The sequence below is a fragment of the Budorcas taxicolor genome, chromosome 2 (genome assembly GCF_023091745.1).
Source record: "Budorcas taxicolor isolate Tak-1 chromosome 2, Takin1.1, whole genome shotgun sequence".
Taxonomy (NCBI): Eukaryota; Metazoa; Chordata; class Mammalia; order Artiodactyla; family Bovidae; genus Budorcas; species Budorcas taxicolor.
In genome coordinates, this window is record NC_068911.1 from 151,798,224 (window position 1) to 151,817,420 (window position 19,197).

Genomic DNA, 19,197 nt, shown 5'->3' on the forward strand with positions numbered 1-19,197 from the left:
CCCAGTTCCTAGTATGGCACTTGGCACATGGTAACATTTGCTAAATGTGTGTCAGATGAATTGTTTCATTATAGAGATGGGACTGAAAGTAAGGTAAAACTCTTAAGAGGCCAGAAGTTTCAAATTAGCAGCCTGGAAAACAAATTCCTTCTCTGAAATGTTTCATCTGGCCCCCACAGTGTTAAGCCCTATTGCGTTTAGAATATGAAAAAAATGTATGGGGCATCGCCAAAGACCACCCCTATGTTAGGAGACTTACTAGACAGACTCACAGGACTCAGCATAAACTTGTACTCACAGCTAGGGTTTATTACAGTGATGGAAGAACAATACACAGCTGGATAATAAGGGGAAAAGACACAACAAGAGTCTGAAGGAATCCATGTCCTCTCCTCTCCATAAGGGCTTACACGATGTACTCGTTTTCCTAAATGAAAATGGAGCAACATTTCCCTGCAGTGCTTTTGCCCAAGAAAGCCCATTAGAGACTCAGCACCCAAGGTCTTTAGTGGGGGCTGTTCACAGAGGCACTTCTGCCTTGCATGTGCCAAAATTCCAGACTCAGAAGAAAAATGGGTGTTCAGCATAAATCACATCATTTACGCACACTGTCCAGGCACAACAAACCATCTTGATCAATCAGCGAGTACTCTAAGAGCCAAGTTCTGAGATGCTAGCTGAGGGCCAACCTTGTGAGCAGGCCTTTCCAAGGATAGCTGTCTCAGGCCTGCTAGGTTAACTGTTTTGATCATGTAAAAATCCAGATTCTAGCTTATCATGAAACAAATTGGAAGAGATGGCTATTCTAGGCCTGCATTCCCATTTAGCAACTGTGATAGGCAGAATAGCACTCCCCCCAAGATGTCCACATTCTAGTCCCTGAAAACTGTGACTACGTTACCTTCCATGGCTAAAGACAGTGTGAATGTGATTAAGGTAAAGGTCTTGAGATGGGGAGATTTGGGGTTTTCTGGGTGGGCCCAGTGTAATCACAAGTCCTTGTTTTAATTAAAAAAATTTTTTTAATTATGAAAGTATGATAACACATTAACAAGAGACTTGGAAAATAGAGAACAAGGTTACATATAGTTCCACTATACATTATAGTTATTTTTAAAAGTAGATAAATTAAGATTTTTAGTTGGGCTTTCAATATCAAACTCTCAAAAATTAATACAATGAATACAATACCATTTTCTCAAAAATTAATTATCTTCTACAGAGTAGAAGGATCTAGTAGACCTGAAAAGCACTATGAACCAATTCAACATAATTAAGATTATACAATTTTCGCACAGCAATAGAATACAAATTCTGTTCAAGTTCCCACAGACTGTAAACTAGAAGACACTGGAATAAAACAAGGTGCAAAACTTTCACCGTCTAAAGGTATTGAAATCATACAGAATCGCTCCTCTTATCACTGTAGAATCATGTTAGAAATTAATATCAAAAGATATTTGAAAATAACCCACCTATTTTCAAGTGGAATATGACATTTACCAAGAGAAATAGAAGGGTCCTTCTAAATGGAAGAAGGAGGCAGGAGAGTCAAGTCAGGGAAGGGGAGAGGTCAGAGTGAAGGCTCTCAAGATGGAAGGAGGCCATGGTGAAGGAATGCAGACAGCCTCTAGAAGACAGGAAAGGCAAGGGACATATTTTCCTCTAAAGTCTTTAGAAGGAAAGCAACCATGCCAATGCCTTGAATTTATCCGTAAATAGGTTTCCAATTCCAATGGTGGGAGAGGGGGCTTCCCCACACACCACCAAGCAATTCTCAGACACCAGCAAGGGGTTCGAGAATACAGCTCAATTCTGCACTTTCTGCCTGGAGATAGCATCAGGTTCCACAGGTTAAAGGTCTGATCCTGCAAAACTGACCCCCCATTTCCTGCTTCAGATGCCAGTCACAAGTCCCAGTTGTTACCTAAGCTTCTGACCCGCAAGCTACGAACTGGAAGTTCCAACACCCCCCTCCAACTCTGGATACCAACCACAAGTCCATATGGTTACTTGTCCTGACTGATAGGCTGCAGATTAGAGCTTACCATCACCTCTTTCTTGGGTTCAACTAATTTGCTAAAGAGGCTCATAGGGTTCAGAGAAACATTTTACCTACTAGATCACTGGTTTATTACACAAGGATATAAGCCAGGAGCAGTCAGATAGAAGGGATGCAGAGGGCCATGTATGGTAAAAGGACGTGAGCTTCCATACCATCTCCAGGCACTCTACTCTCCCAGTATCTCCATGTGTTCACCACCTTGGAAGGTCTCCAAACCCCATCCTTTTGAGTTTTGACGAAGGCTTCATTACATAAACATGGTTGATTAAATCAGTGACCATTGGTGATTGAACTCAATCTCCAGCTACCCACCCCTCTCAGGAGGTCAGAAAGGGCATGATGGGACTGAAATTTCTAAACCTCTAATTGCTCAGTTGGCTCCACTGGCAAGCAGCCCCCATCCATAGGTGGGTCCAAAAGTTATTTCATTAACATAGCAAGATACCTTGATCACTCTCAACACTTAGGGAATTCTCAGGGTTTTGAGAACTGTGAGCCAAGAAGAATGGACAAAGACCAAATAATATATAAGAAATACATTTTGGTCATCTGAGTAGACACAGTTTTTTCTTATAAATCATAATATTGCATTCCCCATAAGATTTATTTTGGACTTTTGATCTCCAGAACGTGAGATAATAAATACATTTTTGTTGTTTTAAGCTACTAAGTTTGTAGCAATTTGTTACAGCCTGGATAGGAAAACAATGCGGCAACAAATGTAGCTGGGTGATGGCTACCTTCTTAGGATGGGCAACAAGCTGCTCCAGTTCACCCAGCCCTCGTTACTCTGTGTCTCCCTGACACAGAAGACCAGTGACCACTGTCATTTAACATCACATGCTCAACCCACATCACACATTTATGTTGCCTGGCTCCTGCAGCAATGAGTTCACAGCCCTAAGCAGGCTTCCTGACAGAGAAAACAGAGAAGACAAGGGCACAGGGAGACACGCCCAAGGCATGTTGGTGGAATATAGAGTCCGCATCTGGTTGGGCACGTGTGTCTGAGCGTGCGTGCTCATGCACAAACAGGCATGACTGAGTGTGCATGTATTTTCTCAGGATATAGACACATCCCCTGAATAAGGGCCATAAGCTCTTGGTAGTTGTGCAGGTAATAGTCCATATTACCAAACAGAAAACTCATGGACATTCACATAGAATCTAGAAGACAACGCCAAACACTTCCTGATGAGGTATTGTTTAGTCCACTCACCCAACGTGGGTGTCAACTCTCTGGATCGCTCTCCCTCTTCACCGTGCCTACTGTTATCTCCCTCTTTCCTAACTCCTTCTCCGAGTCTCACCTCCATCTTGAAGCAGTGTGGCAAGGTCATCAAAGTTCTTTGTTTGCTTTTGGCTGTGCCACGTGGCATGTGGGAGCTTAGTTCCCTGACCAGGGATCAAACCTGAGCCCCTTACACTGGAAGCTCAAAGTCTTAGCCACCAGGAAAGTCCCCATCAAGGTTTAAAATGTCTCCATGGATTCCATTAGGGAGAGGTGGAGCTGAGCCTTACTGCACACCCATTTTTGGTTTTTGTTTTTTTTTTCAGTTGGAGCATCTACTAGCTTTCCTCCTCCTCACAGCACCATCTTTCCTACGGGATAGCTCCATGTCTTCTCTCCTCCCTGCTGTCCACGCTAGCTTGGTTCACATGCTCCACTGAGGTGTTCTTGCTAAGGTCGCCAGTGACCTCCATCTTGCCAAACCAGAGATCATGCCTCTCTCTTCATCTTTCTCAGCCTCTCAGCAGTCTGACATAACTGATCCTTCCTTTATAGTGTTTTATAGTTGAAATACTTCGTTCTTGGCTTTGATGACACTTCTGCTTCTGGTTTTTGTCCTAGCCACTCCTTCTTGGTGGTCTTTGATGGCCTACCTCTAAAGGGTGTTCCTCATAGCTCATTCCCAGGCTTTCCACATGCTTTTTCTCCCTGAAGGAGCAATAGTTGAAAGTGGGTGATGGGTATATGGGGTTTTATTATGTTATCTCTACTGTGGGGTGTATTTTTTCAGTTCAGTTCAGTTGCTCAGTTGTGTCCAACTCTTTGCAACCCCATGAATCTCAGCATGCCAAATTGATCCTTTTGAACTGTGGTGTTGGAGAAGACTCTTGAGAGTCCCTTGGACTGCAAGGGGTGTATTTTTAAATGTCTGTAATTAAAAGCAATTGTAACTTATCTAGGGTTACTCAAAAAAGAATAGCTAGAGTATAAACATCCCAAGCTGCAGTGCAAGAATAGAATAAAAAGAAAGCCATATCACCTATATATTGATGGTTCTCAAAAGTACTCCTCCATTTTGGACCTCTCCTCTGAGGTTCAGAGTCACATGACTGTTTGGCTTTTTGATATCATACCTTGAAAGCCCCTTAGACATCTCAACACAACACAAAGTAGAACTCTTATCACACTCCCTGCCAAACCTGCTTCTGTCCTAGGCTCCTGAAAGTGAAAGTCGCTCAGTCATGTTTATACCAGTCCATGGAATTCTCTAGGCCAGAATACTGGCGTGGGTAGCTTTTCCCTTCTCCAGGGGGTCTTCCCAACCCAGGGGTCAAACCTGAGTCTCCCACACTGTAGGAAGATTCTTTACCAGCTGAGCCACAAGGGAAGCCCCGGGTCTGAGTGAATAATACCACCTTCCTCCCAAGTCCTTAGGTAAAAACGGAGGACTGTCCTCTATTCCTCTTTCATTCTCTTCCTCCACTCGTTTATTAATTAGAATGTTTTAGCTTCAAATCATGGAAAGCCTAGCTACCAGCAGCTTAAACAATGGGTGTATTATTATCCTGCAAGAAATCTGAATGGAGGGCAGTTCCAGGATTGGTTCAGTGATGTCACCAGTAAGTCCAGTATGTCCAGCTTTCTTCTCTGGCATCCTCAATGGCCTGGTGACGTCTTCTCTCCTGATCACAGGATGACAACCACAGCTCCAAGTATCATGCCCTCATATGACACCATCCTAAGGCAGGAAAGGGGGGGTGGTTTCCTCCCACATCTCTTTTTATCAGAGAGAAAAACCTTTCCTTAAAGCACCCCAGCAGACTTTCCCTTGTATCTCACTGACCTCAGGCCTAAACTAGTCATTGGAAGGGGGCACTGGAACTACCATGAATGGTTTGGACAAACCCTTGGAGAAGGCAATGGCAACCCACTCTGGTACTCTTGCCTGGAGAATCCCATGGATGGAGGAGCCTGGTAGGCTGCAGTCCATGGGGTCGAGAAGAGTCAGACATGACTGAGCAACTTCACTTTCACGCATTGGAGAAGGAAATGGCAACCCGCTCCAGTGTTCTTGCCTGGAGAATCCCAGGGACGGGGGAGCCTGGTGGGCTGCCATCTATGGGGTCGCACAGAGTCAGACACAACTTAAGTGACTTAGCAGCAGCATACTTACCCTTAGGTCTAGAGAAAGGCCATCTTCCTTGACCAAGTGGAAGGGTGAAAAATTATACAAAGTCAGGACCATGCCAGCAAAGAAGACATGGAGGCAGGGGTCAGGTAAGGCTGTTGGGTAGTTCTGCACAGCCCAGATTAGCATGTCCTATCACTTCAACTCAGCTACTTCCCTCACCCCCAGTTTAGTCCAAGCTACCATCCCCTCATTTCTGGATATTAGCCATGGTCTCCTCACAGCTTCCTGCTCCCACTCTTGAACCTCTATAATGTACTCTCCACATAGCAGCTGCAATACTCTCTCTAAAACAAAACACGAAGTAGGCCATGAGGCTTGCTTAACCCCCCACCTCCCATCACACTTGTAATAAAAGCCAGTCTCAGGACTTCCCTGGTAGTCCATTGGCTAAAACTCCAAGCTCCTAATTCGGGAGGCCCGGATTCCATCCCTGGTCAGGGAACTAGATCCCACACACCACACCTGAGTGTGCATGCTGCTGCTAAAGATCCCACGGGCTTCAACTAAGACCTGGTGCAGCCAAATAAGTAAATAATTCTTTTTGTTTTTTAAGCCATTCTCCTTCCCAGGTCCCTTTCCCTCTGTGAACTCCCTCCCTCCATTTCCTTATATACACCAGGCTTGCTCCTTTGCACTTGCTATTCTCTCTGCCCGGAGCACTACAGTTCAGATCTTGGTGTGGCCCACTCCTTATGAATTTCAAACATCACCTTCCTGGAGAGTGGCTTCTTCTCAGTAGTAGCCCCCTCTCCTACTCTCCCTCCACCCCATCTCTTTCTGTGCCATTATCTGTTTTGTTTTCTTCAAGTGTTCATTGCTATCTGAAATTCTCTTGTTTGTTTAGTTGTTATGTCTTCCCACAAAAATACAAACTCCTTGAAAGCACAGACTCTTTTTGTCTACTATCACTGTATCTCTGGCAACAGTGCTTGGCATACTGCAGACAATAAACCTTGTTCAAGGAATGAAGAATATTGATCACCTCTCATTTTATAACTTAGATACATTACATGCTCTTAAAAAAAATCTCAGGACTTCCCTGGTGGTCCAGTGGTTAAGGCTTCTGCTTCCAGTGCAGGGGGTGGGGGTTCAATCCCTGATCCAGGAACTAAGATCCCATATGCCTCATGGCCAAAAAAACAAAACATAAAACAGAAACAATATTGTAACAAATTAAATAAGACTTTAAAAATCATCCATATTAAAAAAACCTTTAAAAAAAATAAGTCTCTTTATTCTTGTTTTATATGAGACCCCTCCCCCTGCCTGCCTTGAAGAGAATTTTCTTTGCAGAATTAGTGTTGTCAAGGTTGACTTTGAGATGCCTAACTTCAAAGACCAGTTGGGAGAAGTTGGAGTGCTAGCAGGACACTCTGGGGCACAGTGGGCCCCAAATCCTTCCAGCTGGATAATTCCAGAGTTCTATGGCTTCATGGATCAACCCAGTGTAGACTGGGCTTTCTCACCTTTGAAGTGTTGGTTGGTTGTGTCTTCTCTCCAGGGATCCTGGCCTTTTAGTTCCAGGTAGGAGAGAGAAGCAGAGAAGGTGATGGCACCCTACTCCAGTACTCTTGCCTGGAAAATCCCATGGATGGAGGAGCCTGGTGGGCTGCAGTCCGTGGGGTTGAAAAGAGTCGGATATGACTGAGCAACTTCACTTTCACTTTTCACTTTCATTCATTGGAGAAGGAAATGGCAACCCACTCCAGTGTTCTTGCTTGGAGAATCTCAGGGATGGGGGAGCCTGGTGGGCTGTCGTCTATGGGGTCGCACAGAGTCGGACATGACTGAAGCGACTTAGCAGCAGCAGCAGGAGAACAGAGAAGACCTCAGTTCATGGCCCAAACCAGGGTTAACCATATTAATATTCTGGGTCACACCCTGGTATTCTAGGATGAAAAGGGCTCTGATAAAGCCCCACCCTCAAGATAATTCTTTCACCATTTGCCATACTGACTGAAGATTCACATTAGAAACTACTTCTTGGAGAGGGTTGCTATTAATAGACAAGATTCTTTTATTTGCTAAATTTGACATTCCTATTCCTGGTCACGGCGCTGGCTGGAAGTATGGCTGGAGAGAGGCAACATGGTTTCAAGGCAGCATTAGGGACCATTTGAGGTTAGTGGTCATGCATTTGAAGTGAGATCAGTCAATATAGTTCTGGGGTTTTCTACAGCCACTGTTTAGCGGGTCAGTGCAGGCAGAATTGGTGAACACATGGATTTAACCAGAGTTGTGGTTTGGTCAGTCAAGGAAACTGGAGCTAGACAGAGACAAGGCAGTTGAGGAGTATGCAAGGGAATGATCACCACTGACCACAGAATTTAAAATAAAAACACAGGAGAGGATGAGGAACATCGAAAACTCTGCCATGTGGAAATGGGAGAGGCACAGATCCTGAGTCCCAGAGGAACCGTAATTCTGCCCCTAATTAACTCCCTCGTGCCAAGAGGCAGCAATTTCCTTTTATTCCTCAGGGAGTAGAGGCCTTCCCTTGCCTACCACACACAAAGCTGTTGAGGGGCTCAAAGGAGATAAGGGCGTGTGGGGTGGGGGGCTGAGGCTGCCTTGAGAACAACAAAGCAGGATACAGATGGGAGAGAGTAACATTTTTATTTCATAATTTTGTCCCAGGCCATATGGTGACTACTTCTGTGGGAAATAAGGCCAGACTAGACAAGCAAAGACTTGCATTAGAACAGGGAGAGACTGTGAGGAATAGCCTTGAAACCCTGCTCAGTATCTTGCCTAGGCTGTGGACAACAGCCAATTCTGGACTAAGCACATGTATCTTGTTTAATCTCACAGTATACCACCTCTCCCCAGTCTACAGATGAGAAAACTGAGGCAAAAGAAGTTAAGTGTGTGCTAAGTCACTTCAATCATGTCTGACTCTTTGTGACCCTGTGGACCATAGCCCACCAGGTTCCTCTGTCCATGGGATTTTCTAGGCTGCCATTTCCTTCTCCAGGGGATCTTCCTGACCTGGGGATCAAACTCATGTCTCTTACGTCTCCTGGAGATGGGGCTAACCTGAGCTCTAGTTTCTGCTGTTCTCTAATATTCTGAGTTTCTACCCAGAAAGGCCCAAGTTGATCTCCTGCCCTAGGTAACTCATTGTTTCTGGTCCACTGCAGACTTTTCTTAGCCCCGCCCACTCCTCTTCCAGTCCTCACCAGCCCTGGGGGGTTGGGAGGGGTGGGGGGTGGTGCTGGAGCTCAGACAGCTTAATTTCTAAATCCTCTCCCACCTGTGAGGGCCAGGCTGAAGCACCAGGGGTTGTATGACTGAGCAACAGACACCGTGTACCCAGAGACCTGGATACCTGTGTGGGGCTACGTGTGGGGCTACCAGTGGGCCCCTCCTCTGCAGGCACCTCCTCCCCTGCCTGGGCCCAGGCCCAGCACCTGCCTGCTGCCCGGTAACCAAGTCAACAGACCTGCCCTCCTGGGGCCGTTTCTAACAACATTCCCCCCCACTGAGAGCAGACCAGAGAGTATAAGGAGGCCAGCAGGCCGTGTCCCTCACAGATCTGTCCCCAGCCTCGGTCTTGCAGCAGACAGACAAGACGACCCCAGCTAGTCCCAGCCAGGCAGCATGGTAAGCAGAGATGGGGGCTGAGGACGCAAATGAGGGTCCCTTGTGTCCAGGGGTTCATGGGCTATAGTGTGGAGGCAGGTGAGGTAGGGGAAAGGGAAAGAGACTTGCAGATGGGAGTGTGGCCCCCCAAATGTGCTAGTATGTGGGGGCCTGTTCAGGGGGTGGAGAGGGACAGGTGATGGTAACTAGGACCTGGGTAAGAGCCTGAGCAGCTGCTGAAGGGCTTTGAATTTAGGGGTAGGGAGAATGGGGTGAGCAAGACACAAGTAGAAAGTGCAGGCAATTTCCTGTAAACCTGGGCCCCTACTGGCCTCTGGTTCCAGCTCCCAGCTGTAAGGACCCATCCTCCTAGGCTGTCCTTTCCCTGTGCCTTGATCTGATCCTCATTTCAGCTATGTACCAGGAGGGAGAGAAAGAAGGGGTGGGAGGGTGCTATGGGGGGGTGGGGCTTATTTGATATCTGTTACGAAAACCTGCCTCCCAGGCAGGACAGAAGAGCAGTTAGAAGTGTGGTTGGAGCCAGACTGTCCCTTCTCTGAATATTCCTAGTTTTGCTCATGACCTTGAGCAAGTTGTTTGACTCCTCTGAGAGTCAGTAAAATAGGGTAATAAAAATACCTACCTAAGGGGGCCGTTATGAAGATTAAATGAGATAATGTGTGAACCGCTTGGCACAGTGCCTGGCACCTAATCAGTGCTTAACACATGGAACTAAGCACCCAAATGACAAAGCCTGCAGAGTAGGAAATTATACTATTTTCACGGACAAGGAAAGGCAGTGGGAGAAGCCGCCTTGAAGCAACTCTGTCCACGTCCCAGAGGGATAGGGGTTTGAGGCCAAGTCTGTGTGACTCCAGGGCCTGGGTTCTGTGCCCACACCCAGAGTGAGGGGCATTGTTTCCAGAGTCTCAGGCATTCTCCACGTCAGACATGCCTTGCATGGGCCCTCAGCTGTGGAGGCCAGGTCAGTGTCTGGCTCTGTGCATGGGACCTGGGAAGGCTCTGAGATACAGCAGCAGGCGCCGGCCCTGCTGGGTGATTGGTGAGCTGAGTCAGCCCTTCCTCATGGACCTGGGGATTTCTGGAGTCCTTTGACCCTGAACCCCTCCCAGCTTAATTCATTATTTTCTCTTTTTAAATTTTTCTTTCTTTCTTTCTTTTTGTCTGTGCTGGGTCTTTGTTGCTATGTAAGCTTTCTCTGGCTGTGGCAAGCGAGGGCTATTCTCTAGCCGCGGGGCGTGGGCTTCTTGTCACGGTAGCTTCTCTTGTTGCGGAGCGCAGGCTCTAGGGCGCTCGGGCTTCAGTAGTTACAGGTCGAGGGCTCAATAGTTGCGGCTCCCGGGCTCTAGAGCACAGGCTCAGTAGTTGTGGCACATGGGCTGAGTTGCTCTGCGGCATGTGGGATCTTCCCGGATCAGGGATCGAACGTGTGTCTCCTGCGTTGGCAGGCAGATTCTTTACCACTAAGCCACCAGGGAAGTCCCTGTGACTTTCTCTTACTATGACCCCCAGGGTTGGGTGATGGGGGAATGGATAAGGGGATCCAATAGAAATATGGCCTGACCTAGTCTGTGTTGTGCAGTGAGCCAGGCAACTTGCATTCTTTCATCTGCAGAGTAATTCTAGGAGGGGGCTCTTATTATTGTCATTTCTCAGGGAAGATGCCTTCAGAGTATTGAAGACTCTTGCTTGAGGCAAGTGGGGAAGTAATGGGGCTGGGATACAGATGTTCTCTGTATTAATCCCAGTCATCCAAAGAAATCACAAGAAGTTAAGGCCCTTGTGTCATATTTACAAAGTCAGAGAAGTGTTCAATTTGTGGAGAAAGCATCCTCTTTTAAAAAATTCTGAAATATTTCAGATATGCAAAAAGGTATAAAGGATAATATGATGAACACCTGCTACCCAGCTTAAGCAAGAGAATCCTCTGATTGTATTCACGTCCCTCCTCTACCAAACAAAACCATTATTCCAAATTGGGTGTTAATATTTCCTTTGCTTTTTTTATTTTTGTAACACATTCCAAGATTATATAGCAAACATAAAAATGTATCTGTAGATGACGCATACAAGTTGAAGATTTCCATAAACAGTAACGTCATGATTCCTCTTAATTTGCTTTTTTTCTGGTAAGAATGTTTTGGGGTAAGATTCTTTCTTGTATTCACCCACGCCCACTTCTGAATCATTCTTTATCCACTTTCTCCTGTTGAGGGCCTTCTAATTGGCTTCCGTCGCTGCTGTGACTGCTCCTGCACCTGTTTTCTTGTGTACCTGTGTGAGAATTTCTCTAGAGCAAGAGCATCTTCAGCTTTTCTGCTATTGCCAAATCACTTTCCAAGACAGATGCAGCACTTTGGGCTTCTAGCAGCAGTGTGAGAATTCTCATGTCTCCACAACTGCCACATGATTAAGCCTTAAAGCTTGGGGAAATCTGGTGGATGTGCTTGAGTTTTCTGTTTTTCTTTTTTTTTATGGCCATACAATGGGACTGGCAGGAACTTAGTTCCCCATCACAGACTGAACCCTGACCCTCATCAGTGAAAGTACAGAGTCCTAATTACTGAATGGCCAGGGAATTCCTTCATTTTGTTTTTAAGGTCTGTCATAAACACTTCTCAAGGGGAGCAGGAAGAAACACTCTGGGATCCCACTTCCCACACTGTCACATGTCTTAATCATATGAAAGTCTCCCTTTCCTAGACAGTGAGCTTCTTAAGCACAGGGACCAGGTGTTAAGTGTTATGAATTTCCAGCATCTGCACAACGTCAGGCACATAATGGAGGCTCAATACAAGATGAAGCAAGTGAGTCAAGTCTCTCTGATGCTCATGGGGCTCCCAGAGCAGAGACCTTTCTCTTTTCTAGGACCAAGCAGGTTACCCTAGTCCTGCTTCATGGGCAGTTCTTTGACCACCAGCCTTGAACCATGTGAGGAAGAACTTTCTTCCCAGACTCTCTTTGCTCCAGAACCACACACACCCAAGAGGAAAGAACAGCACACACACATCCATTCCAGGCCCTCGTTCCCCTTCTTCACTGGCATTTCTGACTGTAAAGTGAATCCAGAGTTCTTTCTGCTCTTATAAACCTCATCCTTGTTTCTCAGCCCTGAAACCTCACTTGGTTCTTGCTTTCCTTATTAATGGACGCTACTTTCTTTCTGGACGTGAGTGGGTTGACTATTGTGCTCTGGCAGACTCTTCTGAGCCCCTCAATGTTCCTTAAATGCTTAGTCACTGAGAAGGACTCTATAATTTTAGAAATGGTCACATCTTCTGCTTCCCCTGCGGGTTTTATCCCCACCCCACATCCCCCGGGAGATGGGGGCACAGAGAGCAAAGTCTAGGAACTTCTGCTCTCAGCTGGAGAACCACTCAAGGAAGGAAGGCAGGAATCGTGTCCAGACATGATACCCTTCTCTCTGCCCTTTGCCCACTCAGCGTGAGTGCATCTCAGTCCACGTGGGGCAGGCCGGCGTGCAGATTGGCAATGCCTGCTGGGAGCTCTACTGCTTGGAACATGGGATCCAACCAGATGGGCAGATGCCCAGTGACAAGACCATCGGGGGAGGGGACGACTCCTTCAACACCTTCTTTAGTGAAACTGGGGCTGGAAAACATGTGCCCCGGGCGGTGTTTGTGGATCTGGAGCCCACTGTGATCGGTGAGTGATGATCAGGCCCTGTCACGCCTTGCCCCAGGTACCCTGTCAAGTCCTTCTCCATAACTGGAGAGCCCTGGAGTTCCAGTTCCCAGTTGCTGCAGCCAATCAGAACTCCAGATCTCCAATCACTCAGCTCCAGAGTCTCAAGGTCACTACACATCCCTTTCCTTTTTATTGACGTACCCTTAAAGCCAAGAGCAATAGCAACTGCCTGAATGGGCCTGGTGACCCCACCCCTTCTGTGTACCCTGGGGCTCTGGGAGCCAGGCTGCAAGGGGCGGGGCACCTAAAATTCTGTCCATTGCAGATGAGGTTCGGACGGGCACATACCGCCAGCTCTTCCATCCAGAGCAGCTCATCACTGGCAAAGAGGATGCTGCCAATAACTATGCCCGAGGCCACTACACCATTGGAAAAGAGCTCATTGACCTGGTGCTGGACCGGATTCGGAAGCTGGTGAGAGAAGAGTTGAGGGCTGGGGAAGGGGAATTTGCATTCCTGTCATGAAGTGATCTGGAGGGCAGATAAGGAAGGGCAGCTTCCATCCTTGGGAGAGTCTCCCAGACAAGAATTAAACACACAGGATCAGGACTAGTGAGGAGGGGAGGCAAAGGGTGGGTTCCACCCCAGAGCTGGGCGTCTCCTTTATCTACTACAGTAACTGGCCCGATGCTGTGCAGAGTGGACACCAGTCGATAGGCTGCCGGGCCAAGCTATGAACGCCCATACGCAGTCCCAGATTGTCAGCCTGTATTGTAGGGATGTGGACAAAAGGCCCTGTGAAAAACAGGGATCCAAACAACACCAGCCCAAGGCTCTCTGATCAACTTGGGCCTTCAGCAAGGATGTGACCAGGTTTCTGGGTTATTGATCTCAGTAAAAAAGCCCTCCAGAGACATCAGAAGTTAGATCGGGAGGTGGGCATGGGTAGGAAACCAGGTGGAATTGGCAAGTTATGATAATAAATGACTGTTGGCACAAGAATCAAGAGAAATGTCTGTGGAAGGTCTCGGGAGGTTTGAGAGAGCAGGAGGGGCAAGGAGAGGAGAGTGGGACTGCCATATCAGAGCCTATCTTTTGCTCTTGGAAAAGTCTTCCAAGGATTTTATGAAACTTTTGGGGAAATCGCAAACAGCACAAGCTGGTTCTCTGCTGTTGGTCAGCAGTGCTTCAGAGCTCACATTTCTCTTCACTCTAGGCTGACCAGTGCACGGGACTCCAAGGGTTCCTCATCTTCCACAGCTTTGGAGGGGGCACTGGCTCTGGCTTCACCTCGCTGCTGATGGAGCGGCTCTCTGTTGACTATGGCAAGAAATCCAAGCTGGAGTTCTCCATCTACCCAGCCCCCCAGGTGTCCACGGCCGTGGTGGAGCCCTACAACTCCATCCTGACCACTCACACCACCCTGGAGCACTCAGATTGTGCCTTCATGGTGGACAACGAGGCCATCTATGACATCTGTCGCCGCAACCTGGACATCGAGCGCCCGACTTACACCAACCTCAACCGCCTCATCGGCCAGATCGTCTCCTCCATCACAGCCTCCCTGCGCTTTGACGGCGCCCTCAACGTGGACCTGACCGAGTTCCAGACCAACCTGGTGCCGTACCCTCGCATCCACTTCCCCCTGGCCACCTATGCACCAGTCATCTCTGCAGAGAAGGCCTACCACGAGCAGCTGTCGGTGGCAGAGATCACCAACGCCTGCTTCGAGCCTGCCAACCAGATGGTGAAGTGTGATCCCCGCCACGGCAAGTACATGGCCTGCTGCCTGCTGTACCGTGGAGACGTGGTACCCAAGGATGTCAACGCCGCCATCGCTACCATCAAGACCAAGCGTACCATCCAGTTTGTGGACTGGTGCCCCACGGGCTTCAAGGTCGGTATCAATTACCAGCCCCCCACTGTGGTGCCCGGGGGAGACCTGGCCAAGGTGCAGCGTGCTGTGTGCATGCTGAGCAACACGACCGCCATCGCTGAGGCCTGGGCCCGCCTGGACCACAAGTTTGACCTGATGTATGCCAAGAGGGCATTTGTGCACTGGTATGTGGGCGAGGGCATGGAAGAGGGTGAGTTCTCCGAGGCTCGGGAGGATATGGCTGCCCTGGAGAAGGATTACGAGGAGGTGGGCATGGATAGTGTGGAGGGGGAGGGAGAAGAGGAAGAGGGGGACGAATACTAGCAGAATCCTTTGTGTCTGTCCTAAATAAAGTGCTGTGGCCTCATTGTCTTCCAAATGTCTTTTTCTCTTGGGAAAACCACTGGGGGTGGGTTCCTTCATAAGAAATAAGAAGGCTAGTATCTTAGCCTGGGTTCCCCAGAAAGCAGATCTGACTTCAGATTTCATTCCAGGGAGCAGAATGAAGGCTGATGTGGGTAAAGCAGAGAAGGAGGAAGAATTCATCCTGGAGAGGATGTAGCAGGATAAATGGCATCTTAGAACCATTCCTTGGGAGATTGGGCAGGAGAGGAGGTGAGGGTGGGGAATTTCTATACTGGCTCCATTCTTGCCTTGGTTAAACCTTCCCCACATCAAGCATTAACTCGCCTGTACTTCCAGGTTGCACACACTTGGGCGGAAGGACAACAGGGAAGACCTGGGGGCAGGAGGCGAGGCGCTGTTAAGTTGTGAAGCTGGTCTGAGCCACACAGGGCTGCAACAAGAGCCTGGTCAAGGCCAGATTTGACATGGTGTCTGACAGAGCTGGTGCTCACTAGCGCCACTCCTGTCCTTTTCAGGCAGGGGGTTTGAGTGAAGAGAGGTAGAATCCAAAAGCTGGCATTGAGACAGAATGGTGGCATAGCGGCAGCAACCGTGGAGCAATGGCTGGGGGTCAAGGGGGAGCCTACCCCCAGGAAATCACCATCTCACTCACCACTTTTCGATAAAGACAAACAACCTGTTTCAAACTTATGCCACAAGCACAGCTTCCAACCGGACGACGGCCCCAAAATTCTTGTGTGTAGATTTTCTGTTGCCTTCTGGGGTGGAGGGATGGTTTGACTACTGAAGGTCTAGAACAAGGGCAATCCCCACCCCTACTGCAGCCCCAGAGATACAGTGCCTAGTGTTGTCCTTGGCACTGTCCTCCCTGCAGCCTCCCTTTCCCAGGCTTGGATGCTGGCAAGGAAATCCCAAAGTCAGCAAAGCCAGGAAGCTGCTATCACCCTTAGGGCTGGAAGAGTCAAGGTATGAGATGATGATGCCAGAGCTTTGGAGCTGAGATCACCAGGTGACATCTGGAGCCACAGTAGAGCTACCCAGAGGGAGCAGGAGCGGGGAGGAGGGAGGGGTGTTTGTCAGGGTCTTCCCTGGTGGACTTAGACGGTAAAGAATCCACCTGCAATGCAGGAGACACGGGTTTGATCCCTGGGTCAGGAAGATACCCTGAAGAAGGGAATGGCTACCCACTCCAGTATTCTTGCCTGGAGAATTCCATGGACAGAGGAGCCTGGCGGGCTACAATCCCTGGGGTTGCAAACAGTAGGACTGCTGCTGCTGCTGCTGCTAAGTCACTTCAGTCGTGTCCAACTCTGTGCGACCCCATAGACCATGACTGAGCAAATAACACTATACTATACCAGAGCCTTGCAGGAGACACAGCATCACCTGAGTTACTTTCTGATTTTGAGAGAAAGAGAAATAAACTGGCTTCGCCTTTCCTTACACCCTCAATCTCCAGCCAGTGGTTCCCACTGGGTGAACAGAGACACACACTAGTTGGTAAGAGAGGACCTAGGGAAAAGGAGGTGCAGCCTGTGAGATACAAACCAGGGCAGGAAAGGTGGGTGATTCCAGAATGAGGTGAATAAAACACTTACCTCCACACACCTGCACCTGGGCCTAGCCCAGGAGGCCACTCAAGTAAAACTGGAAAGGGAGTGACTCCTCCCCTTCCCCATATGGTCCCCCTCACCTGTCCCTGTCACTCTTGTCTCTTGTCTCAATAATTATTTTGTAATTAGAGGATGGAGTGGTGGCACCACGATGGTGAGAAGTTTAGAGGAGAAAACAGGCACACCCAGCCCAACAGTTTCCTCCCTCTATTTTGCAATGATTTTCTCAGAGACAGAAAGGATTCTCAGTGCCTCTCTGAGGATTTCAGCTGACAGGTAAACTCTGTCCTGGGAAGACAGAGGCCTGCAATTGTGTGTATACTTGTGCGACGGGCTTCGGAGAATCATTTAATTATTCTGAAATCCATTTTGGCTGAATAGCTAGCTCAGCTATATCCTCCAATCTGCTTTTATTGATTTTTTTTTCTCCTCTAAAAGGGCTGAATTTCAAATCTCTATCCTGTGTCTTTCTATCAACTGGATTCAAACTTGGGGAGGGAAGAGGGGTTATTTGAGGAGCTTTTAAAACCCAAGAAAAATTGTTGTTGTTTATTAAGCACCTACTATATATTAGGCCCCACATTCATACTATCTTCTTGATTTTTTTAATTAATGAATTTTTATTGGCCATCCCTCAAGGCTGATGCGATCTTAGTTCCCTGACCAGGGATTGAACCTGTGCCCCTGCAGTAGAAGCATGGAATTCTAACCATGGGATCACCAAGGAATGCCCAATGCTACCTTCTTTAATCCTGCTGCTGCTGCTGCTAAGTCGCTTCAGTCATGTCCGACTCTGTGTGACCCCATAGACAGCAGCCCACCAGGCTCCCCTGTCCCTGGGATTCTCCAGGCAAGAACACTGGAGTGGGTTGCCATTTCCTTCTCCAATGCATGAAAGTGAAAAGTGAAAGTGAAGTCGCTCAGTCGTGTCCGACTCTTCTCGACCCCATGGACTGCAGCCTACCAGGCTCCTCCGTCCATGGGATTCTCCAGGCAAGAGTACCGGAGTGGGATGCCATTGCCTTCTGAGGTAAATATAATTATTGTACCCACTGGACTGGAAGGTCCATGGGAACAAGGCCTATTCTTCTCTCAGGATCCAGAATGCTGCCTGACACATTAGATTCTCAAATCTGTTTAATGAATGCCTCTTTTATAGATGTGGTGACACAGGCTTGGAGAAGTCACGTGACTTGCACAAGGCTACTCAGCGAGGAAGTGGAGGAGCGGGGATTGAAACCTGGGTCAGTCTGGCCAAAACTGCTGCCTCCTCTTCCTCGGTGTTCTCTCCTCCCGCCTGCAATAGATCGGGGCACCCCTCCAGACGTCACCTCGTCTAGACCTGCCAGGTCCCCGGTGCCCAGACGGTGACTCAGTTGCCTCGAAGGCAGGGAGGGGGTGACGCTTGACACTCCCTTGGCCAGGCACTGTGGGAGAGGGCTAGGGGGGGCCGGTGCAGGGACTCAGCTTCCAGGGCTGAACAAGGGCCAAGGCGTCTCTGGGGCCAAGCTTCAAAAGCTCCCCACAACTGACCTCCAATAGGTGAGGAAAGGCCCTGAGAAAGGTGAGGTCTTCACCTGGCAACATGGCTGGGCATCCACAGAAATGGCCAGGCTCCCCTCCTGATGGCTGTACCAGCCAGCCCACTCTGGGTAGTTGGAGGATCACCTCCTCTCGGATCTGGTGAGGCCTCCCAGTTAGTAACTCTGTGGGCAAGCTCTGGCAGGCTTAGGGTGGGCTGGGTGTGGGTGTGGGTGTGGGAGTTGGCAACCCAGATCTCTATGGGGTAGCTGGGAGTGCCCATCTAGCCCGGCTCCTGAGGACTCCCTCAGTGTAGGGGAATGCTTTCATCCCCAAGGCTTCTAAAGCCAGGGTACAATTACCTCCTGCAGGCAGACACAAGAGACAGAGCCCCAACTTTGGATTCCACCCAATACATTTCCTCCCTTACCTCTGATGTGTCAGGAACATGCCTGCCTCCAAAGTTGCATTCCCTTCTAGCCTCCCTCCCCTTCTTGCCTGTTGCCATTGCTTCCAGTTTAGGCCACAGTCACCCAGGACCTGTCCAGCTCTGAGGCCTCTCCTTCCTCTACAGCCTCTCTCTTCTGTCTCTATTGCTCAGGCGATACTTGGCATGCATTGCCTTGCAGTGTAGCACTCAGCTCCTTTCTGATATCCCATTTGCCCAACTAGATTTTAAAAGATTACATGCGTATTTGACCAGTTATTATGTACACACACTTCAGAATTCAAAAGGTACCAAAGAGATTGACAAACAGCAAAAATAAGTCCCCTTCATTTAGTCCCCTCTTGGCAGCCATCATTGTTCATGTTTTTTGTTATTATAGTATTTCCTTCCAGACTGCTGAAGTGTGCACACTAATGTATACTAATGTGTGTACACATTTAAATATACTTTGCTCTACATCTTGTTTTTTCACTTAACAATAACATAGCATTACATATAGATATGCCTCATTCTTTCGGTGACAATATAGTATTCCATAGTGCATTGTATCATTACTTACTTAACCAGTCTGCTATTAATGGTGTAGTATTTAGGTTATTTCTAATTCTTTGCTATTGAAAAGAATGCTGCAACAC

At 48.2% G+C, this 19,197-nt stretch overlaps 1 protein-coding gene across 1 annotated transcript; it reads left to right on the forward strand.

Annotated features, from left to right (window-relative positions):
- The first annotated feature begins 12,620 nt into the window (after positions 1-12,620).
- On the forward strand, positions 12,621-14,938 carry LOC128068330 (tubulin alpha-1D chain). Its single transcript, XM_052661479.1, has 3 exons — positions 12,621-12,756; positions 13,064-13,212; positions 13,955-14,938. Exons 1-3 carry the CDS (start codon positions 12,636-12,638, stop codon positions 14,936-14,938), a joined length of 1,254 nt encoding a protein of 417 aa, XP_052517439.1. The 5' UTR covers positions 12,621-12,635.
- The last annotated feature ends 4,259 nt before the right edge of the window (positions 14,939-19,197 follow it).

What these genes read in the sequence shown, in the direction of transcription:
- LOC128068330 (XM_052661479.1), top strand. Translation starts at nt 12,636, where the DNA reads ATGCCCAGTGACAAGACCATCGGGGGAGGGGACGACTCCTTCAACACC. An exon ending in TCTGGAGCCCACTGTGATCG is followed by an intron (nt 12,757 to 13,063) that starts GTGAGTGATGAT and finishes TGTCCATTGCAG; the next exon opens with ATGAGGTTCGGACGGGCACA. An exon ending in TGGACCGGATTCGGAAGCTG is followed by an intron (nt 13,213 to 13,954) that starts GTGAGAGAAGAG and finishes TCTTCACTCTAG; the next exon opens with GCTGACCAGTGCACGGGACT.